This window comes from Monodon monoceros, unplaced genomic scaffold, assembly GCF_005190385.1.
Source record: "Monodon monoceros isolate NGI ecotype Baffin Bay Population unplaced genomic scaffold, NGI_Narwhal_1 Super_Scaffold_4, whole genome shotgun sequence".
Taxonomy (NCBI): domain Eukaryota; kingdom Metazoa; phylum Chordata; class Mammalia; order Artiodactyla; family Monodontidae; genus Monodon; species Monodon monoceros.
This window is the reverse complement of record NW_021703781.1, coordinates 20,637,533-20,655,324: the sequence shown is the minus strand read 5'-3', so window position 1 is coordinate 20,655,324 and position 17,792 is coordinate 20,637,533. Positions and strand designations below refer to the sequence as shown.

The 17,792-nt window shown below is 52.4% G+C and overlaps 2 protein-coding genes across 6 annotated transcripts in view; both read left to right on the top strand.

Moving 5' to 3' along the window:
• Positions 1-2,599: 2,599 nt before the first annotated feature.
• On the top strand, positions 2,600-9,467 carry TYSND1 (trypsin domain containing 1). The gene is given in 5 exon segments (XM_029200963.1): positions 2,600-3,109; positions 3,111-3,901; positions 5,634-5,764; positions 6,782-6,967; positions 9,203-9,467. Coding segments are annotated over 5 exon segments (1,707 nt in total). The 5' UTR covers positions 2,600-2,728; the 3' UTR covers positions 9,421-9,467.
• A 5,053-nt stretch (positions 9,468-14,520) lies between these two features.
• Positions 14,521-17,792, top strand: part of AIFM2 (apoptosis inducing factor mitochondria associated 2) — a 37,195-nt gene continuing 33,923 nt past the window's right edge. For 3 of the 5 annotated variants that reach the window (XM_029245696.1, XM_029245690.1, XM_029245694.1), the window contains exon 1: positions 16,179-16,365. In XM_029245696.1, coding sequence (XP_029101529.1) covers positions 16,319-16,365 — 47 coding nt within the window. In that variant the 5' untranslated portion in view covers positions 16,179-16,318. Of the gene's footprint in view, positions 14,624-16,178; positions 16,366-17,792 lie in introns of those variants that run through there. The other 2 variants (XM_029245691.1, XM_029245692.1) reach the window with 2 other exon arrangements.

Sequence of the window (17,792 nt, the reverse complement as noted above, 5' to 3'; positions counted from 1 at the left end):
AAAGTTAAAACAAATTTGGTATCTTGCTCCTTTTTTTTGGCATTGGTTTGTTCTGAGTATGAACATAGCATGACATTTGTTGTGGGGGGTGGGGCAAAAGTTCTTCCATACTTACGGGAAGAAATATTTACAACGGGTGTGAGAGACAGACTTTGCTACGGGGGGGCGTGGGGTATGGGTGGAAAGGCCGGGCCAATTTACACATTCCACTGGAAGTAATAAATTTAGTACCGTTTGAGAGCCTTGGAACATGCAGTGGTCCCAGGACTGGTGGTCATTTATGCAACAGGAAGGACATGGCAGACTTGAACAAAATCTGTTAACATGCTAGCAAGGACTGGGTCCAGTTTAGCTGTGTTTCATCATTTGATACAAAATTGGAGAGAATCCGGTTGAATGCTACATTTGACAAAATAGAAGTAATGAAACCTGTGCTTGTGCATTTACTAGGCTTGTAGGAAGCTTTGCTTTTAAAAAACCCAAATGAGGTTCTAAAACTAAAGTACTGGAATAAAACAGAATGGGAAGCAAAATGCACCAGGTTCTTTTTGACTATTAAATTACTGGAGGCATCGAGATTGAAACTAATACAGTGGAATGATGCCATGGGTTTTACGCTTATATGGGTTTGTGTCATTTGAGTCAGAGCAGTACATGAAAATTAAAGGCTGAGTCAATGAGCCCAGCACTAGGGGGTCTCACCTTGGCTGTTGACTGTGACTTGGGACTCCACTGTGATGTGCCGTAAACAGAAAAACATGCAAACAGTTCATGCTGGAGGCTTGGGCGTCATTAAGGGAGAATCACTGGACTCCAGAGAGAGAGAAGCAATTGCTAGGAAGTTGGATAGTTAATAGGTTTTACTGCGATCAAGCCATCTTCTATGTCAGAACCAAAAGAAGACAGTACCAGCTATAGGAAGACTGCTGATTTCAGTCCTGCCTCATGCTATAATGGATCATCATTCTCCTTTCTCAAACAGGTTTGTGTCGCTGGGAGCATTGAGCATTACCCTGTGTTGTGCTTGGGATACACCAAGCAGTGTTAGTTTATTCAAAATTTTGAGGCAGAAAGGCTATGTAATTTAAGTAGTAATTGAATATTTTCATTAATGCTGACATAAATACGTATTAAAATAATCTTATTAAAATTACTTTAGTTGACATTGTGATAGACCTTTATAAAATGTCTAGCTTGTGGTGACTGCTTCAGGGATATCCTGCAGCCCCCCAAAACATACTTGTTCATGTTCCTCTGTCCTCAGGGTGACTTCATTGGAAAATTAAGGATGTTTTATGTCAGGGTAGAGCAGGGATGGCAAACTACAGCTCGTGGTCCAGATCTGGCCTGCTGCCTGTTTCTGTATGGCCTGTGAGAAAAATTAAAAAAGAATGAAATTTTGTGACATGGCACAATTATATAAAATTCAAATTTCAGGGCCCATAAGTAAAATTTTATTGGAACACAGCCACCCCATTTCTTTAGCTTTTGCATGCTACAACAGCAGAGCTGAGTATTTAGGACAAAGAAGGTATGGCCCACAAAACCTCAGCTATTTATTTACACTCTGGCCTTTTACAGAAAAAGTGACCCCTGATCTAGATAAATCCTGGCTGATGGTTATAAATCATTATATGAAATGTGCATAATGCAAACTATAGGGTTGTGTAATTTAAAACTTTGACTTCAGCTACTGTTTATCATAGTTTTAAAAGGCAATTTTTGGAGCAAATCCAGTTTCCATGAGATATGTAGGGTGTGGCTTTGGCATCAGAAGACCAGAGGTGTAATCTTACGAGCTCCATTATCCCCCCTAGTGGATTACTGTACGGTTTACTTACAAAATACTGAACAGCTTTTTAAAAATTATTAATTAATTAATTATTGGCTGTGTTGGGTCTTTGTTGCTGCACGCGGGCTTTCTTTAGTTGCTGCAAGCAGGGGCTACCCTTCGTTGCGGTGCGCGGGCTTCTCATTGCGGTGGCTTCTCTTGTTGCGGAGCACGGGCTCTAGGCGAGCGGGCTCAGTAGTTGTGGCACGTGGGCTAAGTAGTTGTGGCCCGCAGGCTCCAGAGCGCAGGCTCAGTAGTTATGGCACACAGGCTTAGTTGCTCCGCGGCATGTGGGATCTTCCCAGACCAGGGCTCGAACCCGTGTCCCCTGCATTGGCAGGCAGATTCTTAACCTCTGCAACACCAGGGAAATCCCCTGAACACCTTCTTTGCCCGTCTTATCCCAGGGATCAGAGGTCGGATGTCTCCTACACCTGGGCAGATACTGACAGGTCCTGTCAAGGCCTGGGCAAGTCTAGCCACCTCAGGGCGCATTTCTGTTCCCTTTCCTGAAGCTCAGCGAACAGAGACGAGACTAGGCTCCGAGGGACCAGCACGCCCCTATCTCCCAGTAAAGCCACATTCCTGTCACTCTCCCGGGTCTCTTCCTCCGGTCCCGCTTCGCCCTCAACGTCGCACAGGTGACCTGAACCATCTAGGGCGCGGAAAGGCGGGGTCAGCCTCGGCAGCCAATCAGGGCTCGGGCCCTAGCCCAGCCAATCGGGCCGGGCCAGTTGGGGCTTAGCCAATCCGGCCGGAAGAGGAAGACCTGGGATAGTGCCTGCGCTTCTCGCTGCCAGCTTTGGGTGGCGCTACGTGGGGTCAGCTGGTGCCGGCCGCGGTCCTTGCTCGCTTGCTTGTTCCCCGGGAGGCCACTGGTGTGCCGTCCCCGAGGCCATGGGGCGGCAGTGGGGGCCAGCCATGAGGGCGGCCGAGCAGGCGGGCTGCGTGGTGAGCGCCACCAGGGCTGGGCAGCCCGAGGCGGGCTCGTGGAGCTGCAGCGGGGTGATCCTGAGCCGCCGCCTGGGCCTGGTGCTGTGCCACGGGGGCATCTTCACCCCTTTCCTGAGGGCCGGCAGCGGGGCGCTGACCGCGGCCGGCGCCGCCTTCCTGCCCGGCGACAGTTGCGGCGACGACCTGCGCCTGCACGTGCAGTGGGGCCCAACGGCCGCGAGTCCGGCAGGCCGCGCGGAGCGGGGCCGCCCGGGGCTGTGCACGCCCCAGTGCGCGGGCCTGGAGCCCGGCCCGCCCGCCCGGTTCCGCGGGCGGCCGCTGCAGCCCCCCCCGCTCCGCCGAGCTGCTGCTGCTGTTGAGCTGCCCGGCCTTCCGGGGCCACTTCGCGCGCCTCTTCGGCGGCGAGGCGGCCAAGCAGTGGAGCTTCGCGAGCGCCGCACCGGACGACGAGGTGTCGGAGGAGGAGGAGGAAGACCAGCTGAGAGCGCTGGGCTGGTTCGCTCTGCTACGCGTGCGGCCGGACCCGGAGAAGGAGGCGGAGGCGGAGGAGCGCGGGCCGGTATTGGCCGTGGCGCCTCTCGGGGCTGTGCCCAAGGGTGAGCCGCTGGTGGCCTGCGGCTCCCCGTTCGGGGCCTTCTGCCCCGACATCTTTCTCAACACGCTCAGCTGCGGCGTCCTCAGCAACTCGGCCGGCCCTCTGCTGCTCACCGACGCGCGCTGCCTGCCAGGCACCGAGGGTGGCGGCGTGTTCGAGGCGCGACCTGCGGGGGCGCTGGTGGCGCTGGTGGCGGCGCCCCTCTGCTGGAAGGCCCGCGAGTGGGTGGGCCTCACGCTGCTCTGCGCCGCCGCCCCTCTCCTCCGCGCCGCCCGAGCGGCCCTCTGCCGCCTGCACCCCGGCGCCGCCGCTCTGGCCGCCTTCCTACCGCATGAGATGGGCTCCCCGTGGGGCCTGCCCCTCCGAGACCCCGGACCCCCCTGGGCAGCTGCGGCCGTGCTGGTGGAGTGCGGTTCCGTTTGGGGCTCCGGAGTGGCCGTGGCACCGCGCCTCGTGGTGACCTGCCGGCATGTGGCCCCTCGGGAGGCGGCCAAGGTCCTGGTGCGCTCCACCACCCCCAAGTAAGGCCCACAAGGTTGCCCCCACTCCGCTCCCTCACCAGCTGTCATATCTGGATCTCAGGTCATAATCCTGAGGATTATGGAGGCCTTCTGGTCTCAGGCTCAATGCTTGGTGGTGCAGTGTGGTTAGAGACCTGGGACCCTCCCCTCATCCTTGGCACCCAGAACCCCAGAGTAGGGGGTTCTGGACCTCCTGGCAAGGGGTGAATGGGGCTTGGGCAAGATGACAAGCAACTGTGGGGTGGTCCAGCATCCCTGGCTAGGCATCTTTGAGCTCCCCCTCCCAATCTGAATTCCTTCTGGGCAACTTCTCTGTCTCATCCTTGCACCCACACACCAGAGGCCCTTGAACAGAGTCTTCCTAACCCTGCCCTCTTTCCCCTGAATGCCGTAGTGAAGCCCCAGGGGCCCAGGATGCTACCCTCCTGGGTTAGGAGAGGAGCCTGTTACTCTTACTTGATTTATCTCTTAGATCTTAACCAGAACTTCTCTTCTGGATCAAAATGAACAGATACGCGGTTCCACCTAATTAGAATGTGGGAGTGGGAGCCAGGCAAATATATTTTGAACAATCATTGAGTGCTCTCGGCAGCCAGGTTGGGACTTCAGACAGTCATTTGTTCCCTCTCTGCAGGGTGAGCACTCTTACCCTCCTTTACTTTGACTTGCTGTGACAGTGGAGACAGCAGCCTTGGCTTCCTGGCTTGGTTTTCTAATACATGTTCTGTTTCTTCTGTAGTCCCAGGTGCTTGACTTAGGCCAAAGCAAACACTTGGTGTTTGCGCCTTGGTGTTAATGCTCCTTGGTGTTAATGCCTGTTGTTCTGTCCCTGGCTCAGCCTTTCAGCCCAGACCTTTCCAAATGCCTCTATTGAACTCCTGAGGTTAACCCAGCCCGGCTTTGCCATAGAGTCCCCTCTGGCAGCCACCTGGACAGCCATGACTTTATAGGGAAGACTGATGATGAGAATTTTCCTCTGTGTGTGGTCCCCAGTTCCTCACCCCTCCACCTACCCCCCCATACTCTTGGTTCTAGGGAACGCAACAGGTCTGCTGGAAGCTACCCCTGCAGAGTGTGTAGTAGGAAGCCCCTGTGTAATCTTGGGCAATTTGCTGAATCTGTCTAAGCTGCTTTCCCATGACATGTAAAGTCTTGGAACAGCCTGCCACGTAGTAAGAGTTATAGAAGTGCTGGCATTTATGTAAACAGGGACCCAGAGGGATGAAATCGTATCATGTCTGCCCCCCCGCCTGACAGGATTGTTGGTATCAAATGAGGCAGTAAAGGAAAATGCTGAGAATGTTTGCCCTGGCTCCTGCCACTAGCTATGTGACCTTGAGAAATTACTCAACCTCTCTGGGCCTCAAATGCACCATCCAAAATGGAGATAATACCAGTGCCTAGTTCATAGGGCAGCTGTGAGGACTAAATGAAATGATGTCCATAGAACATTAACACCAGGCCTGGCCCACAGTGCCCCCTAGGTGTCAGGTGTTTGTGATGATGGTGAGGCACTGGAAGCTTTACACAGCAGTACCCTGCAGTTGGTAGAGCATGTTTGGAAGTTCCACTGTGGATGTGCCCAGAGTTGCATGCTGGTATGTTTCAGGGCTGACACCAAATCTTTTGAGTCCCAAGTTCATGACTTTTACTGTTACTCTCATTATTTTGCTTCCTCCCCGTGCTGAGCGTTCGGAAAGCTAGCCTGTCATTTTGTTTTCCTTGTTCCCAGGAGCACCGTAATCTGGGGACATGTGGTATTTGCCACCCAGGAGACATCTCCCTATGATATAGCAGTGGTGAGCCTGGAGGAGGATCTAGATGGTGTCCCTGTACCTGTGCCCGCTGAGCATTTCCATGAAGGTAAAGGACAGAGGGGTTCTCTGGTCTGGGGTGTTGGGCGCTCTAACCCTGCAGATCAGGGGCCAGTCCCACAGGTCAGCTCCCTTCCCCACCCCTGCTGGAGTAATGAGTCAGGCTGGCACCTTGTTACATCCTGGTTACAGTGCTTTGGCCGGAGTTGCTCTTGGAGGCCTCCCTGCTCACGCCCAGCATGCCTAACGTCCTGGGGGGCATGTGGAATTCCCAGCGAAGGGTAAGGCATGCCTTTTTCCTGAGGCCCCACAGCAGTGTAGTGTGTTGAGCCTTGGGGTATCCTTATAACACTGCAGGCTGGTCTGGGAGATGTGTACTTTTGAGGCTCCAATGGCATGATTTGAGTAAAAGGCTTTGTGATGCTGCCACAGAAGTACCAGAGGTCTTGCTTTGTGGATGTCGTATGCTATAACGTAATAACAAGGAATACAAGCTCTCTGCTTTGGCATCTTCTGCCATTTATTAGCCCCGTGTCCTTAGGCAACTTAGTGAACTCTGCCTCAGTTTCCACATCTGTAAAATGGGGATAATGCTCCCTACTCTTGGGCCTTGTGAGGAATGGGTGAGATATTGTCTGTAAAGCACTTGGTGAAGGAAAGTGGTGCCCGCTTTGTAGTCATCATCACCATTTTAGTTTTACCAAGAGACTTCTTAGTCTCAGGAGGTGAGTGTTAATTTCACAAACATTTACTGAGCCCCTGGCTAGGTGCTGGGAATCCTAAAAAGTGACTACCCAGTCCAGCAGGGGAATGAGGGCTGGAGAACAGCCTGATGCTGAAGAGAAGTGGTTGAGCAGATACAGTGCTGGGAGCTCAGTGGAGGTCCCGGCCTGTTCCTGTGGGGGGCCTGGGGAAAGTTCTCATGGAGGCAAGAGTATCTGAGCAGAAACTCAAAGGGCAGAGAGGGTTTGGAAATTTGGAGTGGCCAGGGAGGGGGTTGGGGAATGTGTGAGTCCTGCCAGACAGAGGAGGCTCCCCAGCTTAACCCTTCTTCCCTCCCTGGCAGGCGAGGCTGTCAGTGTGGTGGGCTTCGGTGTCTTTGGCCAGGCCTGCGGGCCCTCGGTGACCTCAGGCATCCTGTCAGCTGTGGTGCAGGTGGATGACACACCAGTGATGCTTCAGACCACGTGTGCTGTGCATGGTGGCTCCAGTGGGGGACCTCTCTTCTCCACCTGCTCCGGGGACCTCCTGGGTAACCAGCTCCTTGGTCCTCTCCCAGCCTTCCCCTTGCCAGAGCCTCAGTCCCATCCTGCGAGTGCTTGGTTTCCAGCCCTGGGAGCCACCCTCTGTCTGGAAAGATGGTGGGCCTTATGCGCAGAGGTAGTTAGCCAAGGTTTTCAGGCTCTTGTGCTTCTGAGGGTGGAGAGGGACAGAAGCTGAGCTTGGGAAGAGATCTGAGTTCTGGTCGCTTCTCTGCCACTGAGCCACTGCACAACCTTGGGTAAGTCACTTAATGTCATTTGATCTGTGAGACTCAGGAGTTGGATTAGTCCAAGGGTCACAAACTCGAAAGCCTACAGAGGCTGGGCTGTTAAAGTGAATGAATGAGTGAGTGAGTGAGTGAGTGAAGACAGCAGTGAGTGGAGGGCAAGGGGGAACTGGGGTGAACACCACTCAGCTCTAGTACACTGTTGCCTCATTACAAAGATATGTGGGCCTAACGCTGGCTGACTTTCCAATTTTTCACAAGAAGCTGTGAACCTTTTTTTTTTTCAGAATTCCTAACCACACCCCCGTGAGAAACGAATTTACCAGCTAGAGAACAGTGTTTGAACACGTACAGTTCTTTTTATCTTTAGCCTTAAAGTGTCCAGTCAAAACGCTCTTTTCCGAAGTTTCTTAGATTAGCTCCTTCCCCTTCCCCTTCAGTATAGTTATGTGATTCATTTGAAATAGAGTTAGGTACATTTGTCCTAGTCTGCATTCCATTTTTCTCCCATATACTGGTTGACCTTTTAAAAGATATATACCGATAAGTGGACACAGAAATAAATATAGATGTGTGTATGCATGACTTAGTGTGTGTGTGTGTAGATATACGTGACTCCTAGCTCAGTCTGCTGAGAGGGGCTAGAAGCAGTGACATCCATTTGTAATGAACACAGCGAGAGTTCAGATCTTGGTTTCTAAGAGTCATTCTCTAGGGCTGCCTTGTGGTGCTGGAAAGGAGGGAGGGGTAGCAATAACAGCAGCAGCAAAATGCTGGGCACGTCAGGTGTTGAAAGAACCAGGAGCTGACGTGAAGGAGCTCCCGCTGGAACAGCTTGAGCAGCAAAACAAATGGTAGCAGTTTTGGTTTTCAGAAGAATTCCCATTAATGAATGTAGAAGAAATGAGGGAAATAGAAAATCACTATTAGGACACCCCGGTAGGAACTGCTGCCGACAGGATCCATTGATGGATGCCAAAATCAGTAGGCAAAAGTTTAAGTAGAAACAAGATAACTGCATAATCCTAAAATATTTTGTACTTACCAAGAGGGTAATAGTCTACAGCGGAGAAACCTGGCAGATACCACCCAAGTAATGAAGGTTAACATCGCAAGCAGTGCTTATAGTCAGCACACATTTCCTGATAGCATGCACTGAAAGGGACGCATTGCTTCTATGGTTTTCTTCTCAGTGATGTTTAACCTCAATCTTATCATGAGAAAACATCAGGTAAACCCAAATTGAGGGACATTCTACAGAATAACTGACCTGTACTCTTCAAAGTGTCAAGGCCATGAAAGATAAGGAGAGACCGTGGAAGTGACCCAGATGGGAGGAGACCTAGGAGACATGACGACTAAATGCCATGTGGGATCCTGGATCAGAAAAAGAGCATTAGTGCAAATACTGGTACATCCAAGTGAGTTCTGTACTTTAGTTAATAGCATTTCACCAAGGTTAATTTCTTGGTTTTGATGAATGCTGTATGGTGACATAAGGAAAAGCTGGGTGAAGGGTATACAGGAATTCTGTACTATTTTGGCAAGACTTCTGTTAAGTCTAAAATTGTCTTCAACAAATTCATACACATGCACTGAGCAGGCCAAACAAAAGTTCTGTGTGGGTCTGATTCATTTATTCAGTCACTCAGCTAGTATTTGTTGAGGTCGTCCTTTGCCAGGCACTGTTCCAGGTACTGGGGAGACTGCATGGACAGAGCACAGCAGTTCTGGCCTCATGGAGCTGAAAGATAACAGAAGTTGGAGAGAGGGATAACAAAACAAGTGAAACATGGGGTATTAGATACTGATAGTGTTGGGGAGAAAATAAAGCCAGGAAGGAGGACTGAGGCGTGAGGAGCCCGTGTCCATGAATGAAGCCTGGTGCCTGTCACTACGAGGGGGCTTCAGGCAGGTCTAGGGCCTCCAGGCTGGAGGTGAGCCTCCCTCCCCTGTCCCCTGGCTCACACCCTCTTTTCCTCTCTGGCTCCTGAACAGGCATCATTGCCAGCAACACCCGGGACAATAACACGGGGGCCACCTACCCCCACCTGAACTTCAGCATTCCCATCACGGTGCTCCAGCCGGCCCTGCAGCGGTACAGCCAGGCAGGCGACCTGGGCGGCCTCCGCCAGCTGGACCGCGCCCCTGAGCCAGTGAGGGTGGTGTGGCGGCTGCAGCGACCCCTGGCAGAGGCCCCGCGGAGCAAGCTCTGAAGCTGTGGCACCCCTCTAGAGAGAAGAGCAACCATCTGATGCCATGGGGAGCGCTGAGGCTGGTGGCCTGAGGACCCTGACATGGCACACCCCAGCCAGGCTGCATCCCCATCACCACCCACCTTGCTCAGCTCTGGAGTCTGGACCAAACTTCTCTTTAGCCCCCACGGATCTCTTACCTGGCAGCCCGTTTTGGGGTGCTTTCTCGAGCCGCCACCTCTCTCTTCCCCCGACACTAGGCTCAGCTCTGTTCTTTCCCCTTCTGGGGAGCGCAGTACAACCATACAACAGACAGACCTGGCCCTGACAGACAGATGTTACTGGAAGGCAGGCCCAGCCACGGTTCCCTGTCTCCTGAGGGTCACTGGGCACCTGCAGCGGCGGCTTCCCTGGGGCCTGGGCTCCTCTCTGCTCTCGGTCAGAATGGGGCTGACAGCACTGGGGCTTCCTCAGAAAACCTCAGCAGAGAGGCCCTGCTCTGAAGACCAGAGGCGGAAGGGAAAGAGCATCTTCCTGTTCTGCTGGACCAGCGGTGGCGTCCCCGAAAGCCAGGACTCCCGGCTCTTCATGTGTCGGGTGCCCTGACCTACAGGGGCGCGCTGACACAGTGCCTTAATTTTCCGGCCCGTAAAGTGGCTCTCAGGGGTCGGGGGTGGGGATGTGGGGGGGGAGGGGTAGAATGTGTCTGGTTGGGGTTTGGGAATAAACAGGACCTACGAGGGACAGGACCTACTTCTAGATATCAGCTTCTTTCTTTTCCTTCTTTGTTTTGAGAGTTGAATGGGGAATAGGAAAGCAGCAGGCACAGAAATATACCTTTCCATCCTGCTTTCTCAGGGGGTTTGATCTCACGGGACACTCTTGCGCCAGACTAGTCCTGGCAGCTGGCCGTGGTGCCAGTTAGCACTGGGTGGGGCTTGCAGATCCCAGACGGCGGTGGCCTTGGCCTGGCAGCAACTGTTTACAGGCTGCCTGGATGGACCCAGGCCTGTGCCAGGTCCTGGAATGGATGGGAGTTGGGGAGTTCAAAGGTGAATGAGGCCAAGGCAGGCCCTAGGAACTGAGACCAACCCTGGGAGTCAGGAACATGCACTGTGTGCCCAGGGCCCTGCCTGTGCAGGCCGTCAAGAAATGATGGTTAAATCACTGACAGGTTGAATGCCATTGGGGAATGACTGGGGGAGAGGGGGCTAATCTAAGCAGAGATAATTGCTGGGAGTACTTTGTTTCTAACATCTGTTTGCTGAGCACCAGCTCTGGGCAACCACAGAACACCCCCTGAGACAGTTGTTCCCTTCTGTGTGGATTAGGAATGGGGCCAGAGGGCAAAGTTAGCTTGAGAGAAATCCTGTAGTAAATTTATGGAGGTGGGGAGGGAGAGCCGAGTTCTGACTTGGCTGCAAGTGGGAAGGGGAGGATTTATCCCAGCATGTGTGGGTACCAAGGAGCTCAGGCTCTTCCGGGGAGACTGGTGTGTCACCCCGTTAGTGGAATGAGCAGGGCGTCTCTGTCCTGTTCAGGTGGAAGACCACGTCCAGGGGCCCAGAGCAGGGAGGGTCAGGCAAGGATTCATGCAGCTGAACACTGAGGGGAGAGTAGGTGTTTACCAGATGGAAACAGGAAACAGGGAGGGTGTCCAGATTGAGGGCAGTGGGAGCTGGGACAAGGAAGTGTGAAACTACATTTGTGTGTCTGGCCATGCTAAGTGGAGAAGAGATTGGAATGGAGGCTGGGGAACCAGTGACAATGGCCCTGGTGACGGGGAAGATGGCCACAGCAGGCCTGGTGGGCATAGAGATCAAGCATGACACAGGAGCTGGACCTGACTGGATGTGGGGCAATGCAGAGAGAGAGAAGGGTCAAATGGTGCTGGGTCTCTAGCCAGGATAGTGATGAGTGGCTGACAAGTTTAGGGACGAGATGTTTCCTTGGGTGTCCGTGGGATCTCAAGTAGAGAGGCACAGCAGGCTGTTAAGTGGATGAGTTAGGATAACGCCATAAAAGGTCCCCTCTCCCCCATCTCAGTGGCTTAATACAATAGAAGTTTGTTTATTGCTCATGTAAAGTCCAAAGTCACGCACCTGACCAGGAAGTGGGGGAGGATGGCTCCTGTGCAGTTCTGGTTGAGGGACCAAGCTCCTTCCTTCTTGCAGCTCTATCACTGGGTCTGGGACCTCAGATCCTCTGCCAGGTCTTCTGTACCTGGATGGTGGATGGGGGAAGAGAGAGAGGAGAAGATATTCCTGCTTCTTTTTAAAAAAATGATTTTATTTTGAAGCAGTTTTAAACTTACAGAAAAGTAGCAAGAATCCCCATGCGCCCTTCCCCCAGACACCCCATACCATTTGTGCCATATGCCCCAGTGATGTTCTCTGTAACAAAGAGACCTCATTTGGGATCATGAGTTCTATCCACTTGCCATGGCTCTCTCCCCTTTGACTTGGAGCAGCTCCTAAGGCTTTCCTTGAGTTTGATGCCCTTGACCTTCCTGCAGAAAACAGGGCAGTCATTTTGCAGAATGTGCCTTAGCTTGGGTTTGTCCACACTTCCTCATGATTAGATTTGGGATACACATCTTTGGGATATAACATTAGTGATGTTGTCTTATCATCATGTTCTACTGGGTGGTGCATGATCTTTATTTGTCAAATTATAGATGATAACCTTGATCATTTGAGTAAGACGGTGCCTGCTAGGTTTCTCCACTGTAAAGTTCCTTTTTTTCTTTGTAATTAATAAGTATTTGTGTGGCAGTATTTGGAGACTATGTAAATATCCCTATCCCACTTTCATCTACTATGCTTAGCACCCACTGATGTCCCTTGGCTGAATAACTTTAATGTTTGCCCAATGGAAATTTTTTATTTTCATTTTTCCTCTACATTTATTCACTGGCTTTCTATTGTAAGTAAAAGCTTTCCCTCCTCTCTGTTTAATTATATCTGTGGAATCATGGATTCATAGTTTATTCAATGGATTATAATCTATTGTTATCATTATTTTGATGCTCCAATTGTCCATATTGACCAGTGAGAGCTCCTTCAAACTAGCTTCTGTGTTCTTTTGACATCTCCCCATCATTCTTTGAGCACTTCCTTCAAAACAAAATGTTGTAGACTTACTTTGTACTTTCCCTGGAATCAGCCACTTCTCCAGTGTCCTCTTTACTAGAGAACGGTATTTAGAAGCAAAGATCTAGGTACTAGGTGTGCTTCTTACTCTGAGGTGTTGCTGCTCCCAGGCCCTCTCGGTAGACAGACCTTACATCTATATTTATTTCTATCTCTATATGTTGCAAGCCATGCCACACGTTAACACTGATAGTTCCAATTTGATACCACAAGTTCAGTACCACAAGGTTCATTCTAGCTCTCCCCTTTTCATATCGGTACCTCCCTCCTGTCAGTGAGAAACACAGCTACATTATCCTCAATATATTAACTTGTTTGCTCCATCCCTTGCATGTGGCTAGTCTTCTGACCCTGTCAGGCTGCCCCTGCCACTCTGCTCTGATGCTGCTCTTATACGGGTCACCATTACTGCTCCGCACAAGCCTGCCTCATGATTTTTTTGACTTCATTTTTTGACAGAGGTAGAGCCGGAGCCTGCAAGGGGGCTGAGAAGAGACAAGCAGAGGCACAGGAAGAAAACCAGGGAGGCTAAGACCTAGGTCAGCAGGGCAGACACCAGAATCTGTTTTCCTCTCTTTGTGGCCATACACTAGACTGCACCTCCTGGCCACCCTCACGGTCAGGTGTGTCCGTGAGTTCCAAAGGGCAGAAAGGAGGTGTGCCACTTCCAGGCCTGGCCTATAAGAAACTTCTACCTGGCCTTCTCTGCACCCTATCCCCTGCCCCTGGTGGGAGTAGAGGCATCCCTTAAAAGACACCTTTGGGGGCTTCCCTGGTGGCGCAGTGGTTGAGAGTTTGCCTGCCGATGCAGGGGACACAGGTTTGTGCCCCGGTCTGGGAAGATCCCACATGCCGCGGAGCGGCTAGGCCCGTGAGCCATGGCCGCTGAGCCTGCATGTCTGGAGCCTGTGCTCGGCAACGGGAGAGGCCACAACAGTGAGAGGCCTGCGTTCCGCAAAAAAAAAAAAAAAGATCTCGTTGAATCTTTTCTACAGTGATTCGGGTAGGTGCTAATACTTGCATTAAATAGGTGAAGATGGATTATCTGTCACCAAACTGGCTTGATCCTACCTCCAGTTTGTAGCTTGCAGCAGTACATTTCTTGACAGATCCGAGTGCTTTCTTCTTCTCCCTGGACTCCCCTCCTGCCCAGTTTACCCAATTTCAGGCAGCCCTCCCATTGCCCTGTCTTTTCACCATCCAACATAACTCAGACCTCACTCTTCAGCTTAAAACCCATCAGTGGCATCCCGTTGCCCTTGGGATCACACGGGCAGTCTTTACCAGAACCTGGAGGCTTGTGCCACCCTGCCACATTGGGCCACTCTGTCCCCGACCACTTCTGCAATGCCCCTGCTCTCAGCTATTTATCCTGCCTTGGTCTTTGCACACCCAGAGCATACTTGCTTTCTCTCTGCCCAGGGCTAACTTCTCATCCTTGGAGAGAGGCCTTGGCACCCTTCTTTTGCCCCCGGTCTTTCTTACTGCAATTAGTGATACATATGTTTTATTGTTGTTTAGTATTTTTTCCTAGACTATTACCTGGAGGAAAACAGAAACCATGCCTACATTGTTCTACATTTTACAACCCCTCACTCCTACCCCTCACGCCCAGCACAATGCCAGGCATGGAGTAGGTGCTCAACTGGGTTTGCATTTTTGTTTATATGTGTGAAGGCAGGAGGCTGGTGATCCGTCCGAGATCGCACAGCCAGTGCCGGGGCCCGCGCTCTAAAGGCTGGAAAGGCGTCCGGCAAGGGAGCCGGAACGAACTTTGAGCAGAGTCCGAGGGGCCGGGGCAGCGCGGGCGTCCTCGACAGTAGCGGTCGAGTGCTCACGGTTGGGGCGATTGGCTTCCCGGGCCGGCGGCGCGGGCGGGCCGGAGGCTGCAGTTCCCCGGGGCGCCGCTGGGGGCATAGCCGAGGCTGGAGGGCAGACGCGCCGAGGCTGGAGAGCAGACGCGCCGAGTCACGCCGGCAAGGGAGGGGCCTCGGGCCCGACGGCGACCACGGGAGCTGCTGACGGGAGCGGGGGCCGGAACGGGAGCCGGAACGGCGGGAGGCCGCTGGCAGGTGAGGGGCGCGTCGGGCGAGCTCTGCGGGACCCCCGCGCCTGCAGGGCCCCAAGAAGCCGAAACAGCGTCCGGGGCCGGGGAGGAGAGGGCGGTCGTCTAGGACAGTGGTCCCGAACCTTTTTGGCACGAGGGACCGGTTTCGTGGAAAAAAACTTTTCCACGGACGCCGGGGGCGGGGTGTGGGTGGGAGGGGAACGGTTCAGGCGGTAATGCGAGCGATAGGGGGGATGCAGAGCGGCAGAAGAAGCTTTGCTCGCTCGCTCGCCCGCCGCTCACCTCCTGCTGTGCGGCCCGGTTCCTAACAGGCCGAGGACTGGTATAGGTCCGCGCCCCCAACCCCTGGTCTAGGATGAGGGACTCAGGCCTGCACCAACCCAGGTCCCTCAAAACTCAACGGGGAGCTTTGCTCCCAGTGAGGACGGCGCAAACTCGCCTCCTCCGCGTCCGCTCCCCGCCCCCCAAATCCCTGCTAAGTCTTCCTAAGTAAGACAAACCCCCCCGTCACCCCCCCCCCCAAATCCCGGGAGGGCTCCGAGGGTCGCCGCTGGGCGGTGGAAGCTGCTGCGGGGCGGACGGAAGCCCGTGTCACAGGCAGGAGGAAAGCCTCAGTGTCCAGGAGGAAAATGCCTGGGGTTACCCAGTGCCCATAGGCTCCAGGGTGCACTGGGAGGTCCTGCTTCTCCACGGAGCCCCAGCTTCCACGGGGGCACTAAGGCCAGAGGTGGCCCAACTAACTCTGGTGGGGCCGGAGGTTGGGGGGAAGCCCAGGACTCCTGATCCACCGGGAGCTGCTTTTAGTGCCTGATGTTGGGCGCTTTTCTTTCAACAGCACCCACTAAACACACCCTGCCTTTCCCCTTTGATTAGACTTCCTTTGACCCTTGGTTGTACCGCGAGGGTGGGGAGGGGAGAGGTGCTTAGGAGCTGACGGTCCCACCGGAGGACAGGCACAGGGCAGAAGGTCAGACATAGTTTGTGAAGGGGCTTCCAAGTTTGTGAAGGGGCTTCCAAGTTTGTGAAGGGGCTTTCAGGTGTCCCGGCTCTGCACCTTGTGTTCAAAGGCCAACATGTAAAATATGTAAATATATAAATTATCAAGGAGGCCTGCTTGGGTGTGTGTATGTGCCCCAAGCTTTCAGAGCCCTCCAAGGAAGACCGTCTGTAACCCTGCATCTGGAAGGTCCATTTCACAGGAGAAGACTGAGGCCCAGCTGGGCGGGGCCTTGCTCGGGACTACCCAGCAGTTAGGGAGGAGCTGGGTAGAGGGGGTGTGCTCCAGGGCCAGTCTGATCTTTGTGTCTGGTGGTGAAAAGAGGAAGCCAGGGTCCAGGCACAGATCATGGGGATGTTAAGGGAACCACAAAGTGACTGGCTCCCAGGAGACTCTACAAGTTGTGTGGCCTAGGCTTCAGCACCGGAGCCTGTATGACACCCGCATGAGCCCGTCTGCCCAGAAGTGCCCTCTCCTGAGGGCATGAAAGGACAGCCCTCTTCAGACTTTGAGCCTCTTTCAGAAATTGGTCTTTTTGGGTTTTGTTCACCATGTGTTCCCTGGGGGACTGGCCTTGGAGTGCCCACTCTCAGCCTGGTCCCTGGGGTCCAGTGAGGGAGGCTGCCCACCCCTCTGCCTTCGCCGGGTTGGAGAGATATATTCATGGTGCTTCAAGTCACACTGTAGGCCCTCTCATCCAGGATGGCCACTCTGGACACGGCTGTGGAAATCTACCTTGGGAGTCACTGGTGAGCGCTCTAAAGCTCGGTGTTTTATTTGTAATCTCTATGAAACAATTCTGGGACGACATCTTTGCTTTGATCAGAGCCCACATGGTTCCGCTGTGTGTCTTCTGAGGCATGACCGCCCCACAGCTTTGGCCTAAATATAACTTCCTTGTTTTTCAGTAGATTCCTAAAAGCCCTTTGTCTGTATTATTAGAGAAGAATCCCCCTGGGATCAGGCTGGGTGTCCTTGGCAGAGAAAACAGGATTTACTGAGAAAATTTGAGTGTAGACCATACTGTGTGTGTGTTGGGGGAGGGGCAAAGGCAAAATTACTTGTGAGTTGCTGGACAGTTAGGAATTGTTTTCTTGGACCTGCTTTTTTTAATAAATTTTATTTATTTATTTTTGGCTGCGTTGTGTCTTCGTTGCTGTGCACAGGCTTCCGCTAGTTGTGGCAAGTGGGGGCTACTCTTCGCAGCAGTGCGCGGGCTTCTCACTGCGGTGGCTTCTCTTGTTGTGGAGCACAGGCTCTAGGCGCGCGGGCTTCCGTAGTTGTGGCACGTGGGCTCAGTAGTTGTGGCTCATGGGCTGTAGAGCACAGGCTCAGTACTTGTGGCGCACGGGCTTAGTTGATCCGCGGCATGTGGGATCTTCCAGGACCAGGGCTCGAACCCATGTCCCCTGCATTGGCAGGCGGATTCTTAACCACTACACCACCAGGAAAGTCCCCTTGGACCTGCTTTTATGCTAACATTCCTGCATCTGGGAAGATTCAGTTAAGATTCTCTGTGCTCATTCTCTTGCCTTGATGGTCAGTAAAATCAGATGGTAGGTTTGCAGTTCCTCAAAAAGTAAAATCTAGAGTTACCATAGGACCCAGCAATTTCACTCCCAGGTATAAACTTAAGAGAATTTTTTGTTCACACAAAAAGTTGTACACAGATATTCATAGCAGCCTTATTCATATCAGCCAAAAGGTGGAAACAAGCCAAATGTCCATCAACTGACAAATGGATAAACAAAATGTGGTATCTCCATACAATGGAATATTACTCAGCCATAAAAATGAATGAAATACTGTTATAAGTTACAGCTTGAATGAATCTTGAAAATATTGCACTAAGTGAAAGAAGCCAGACACAAAAGGTATGGAATAGGCAAATCTATAGCGACAGAAAGATTAGTGGTTGTCAGGGCCTGGAGGGAGGAGGGAATGAGGAGTGAATGCTAATGGATGTGGGGTCTTTTAGGGGAGGGGGTGATGAAAATGTTCTGGTATTAGATTGTGGTGATGGTTGCACAACTTTATGAATGTACTAGAAACCACCGAGTTGTACACTCTGAGGTAGTGAATTTTATAATATATGAAAAAAGATCTCAATTTAAAACATTAGATTGTAGGAAGCCAGCTCTGTCTTTAAAGCTTTATTATTTCATTTAAAAACATT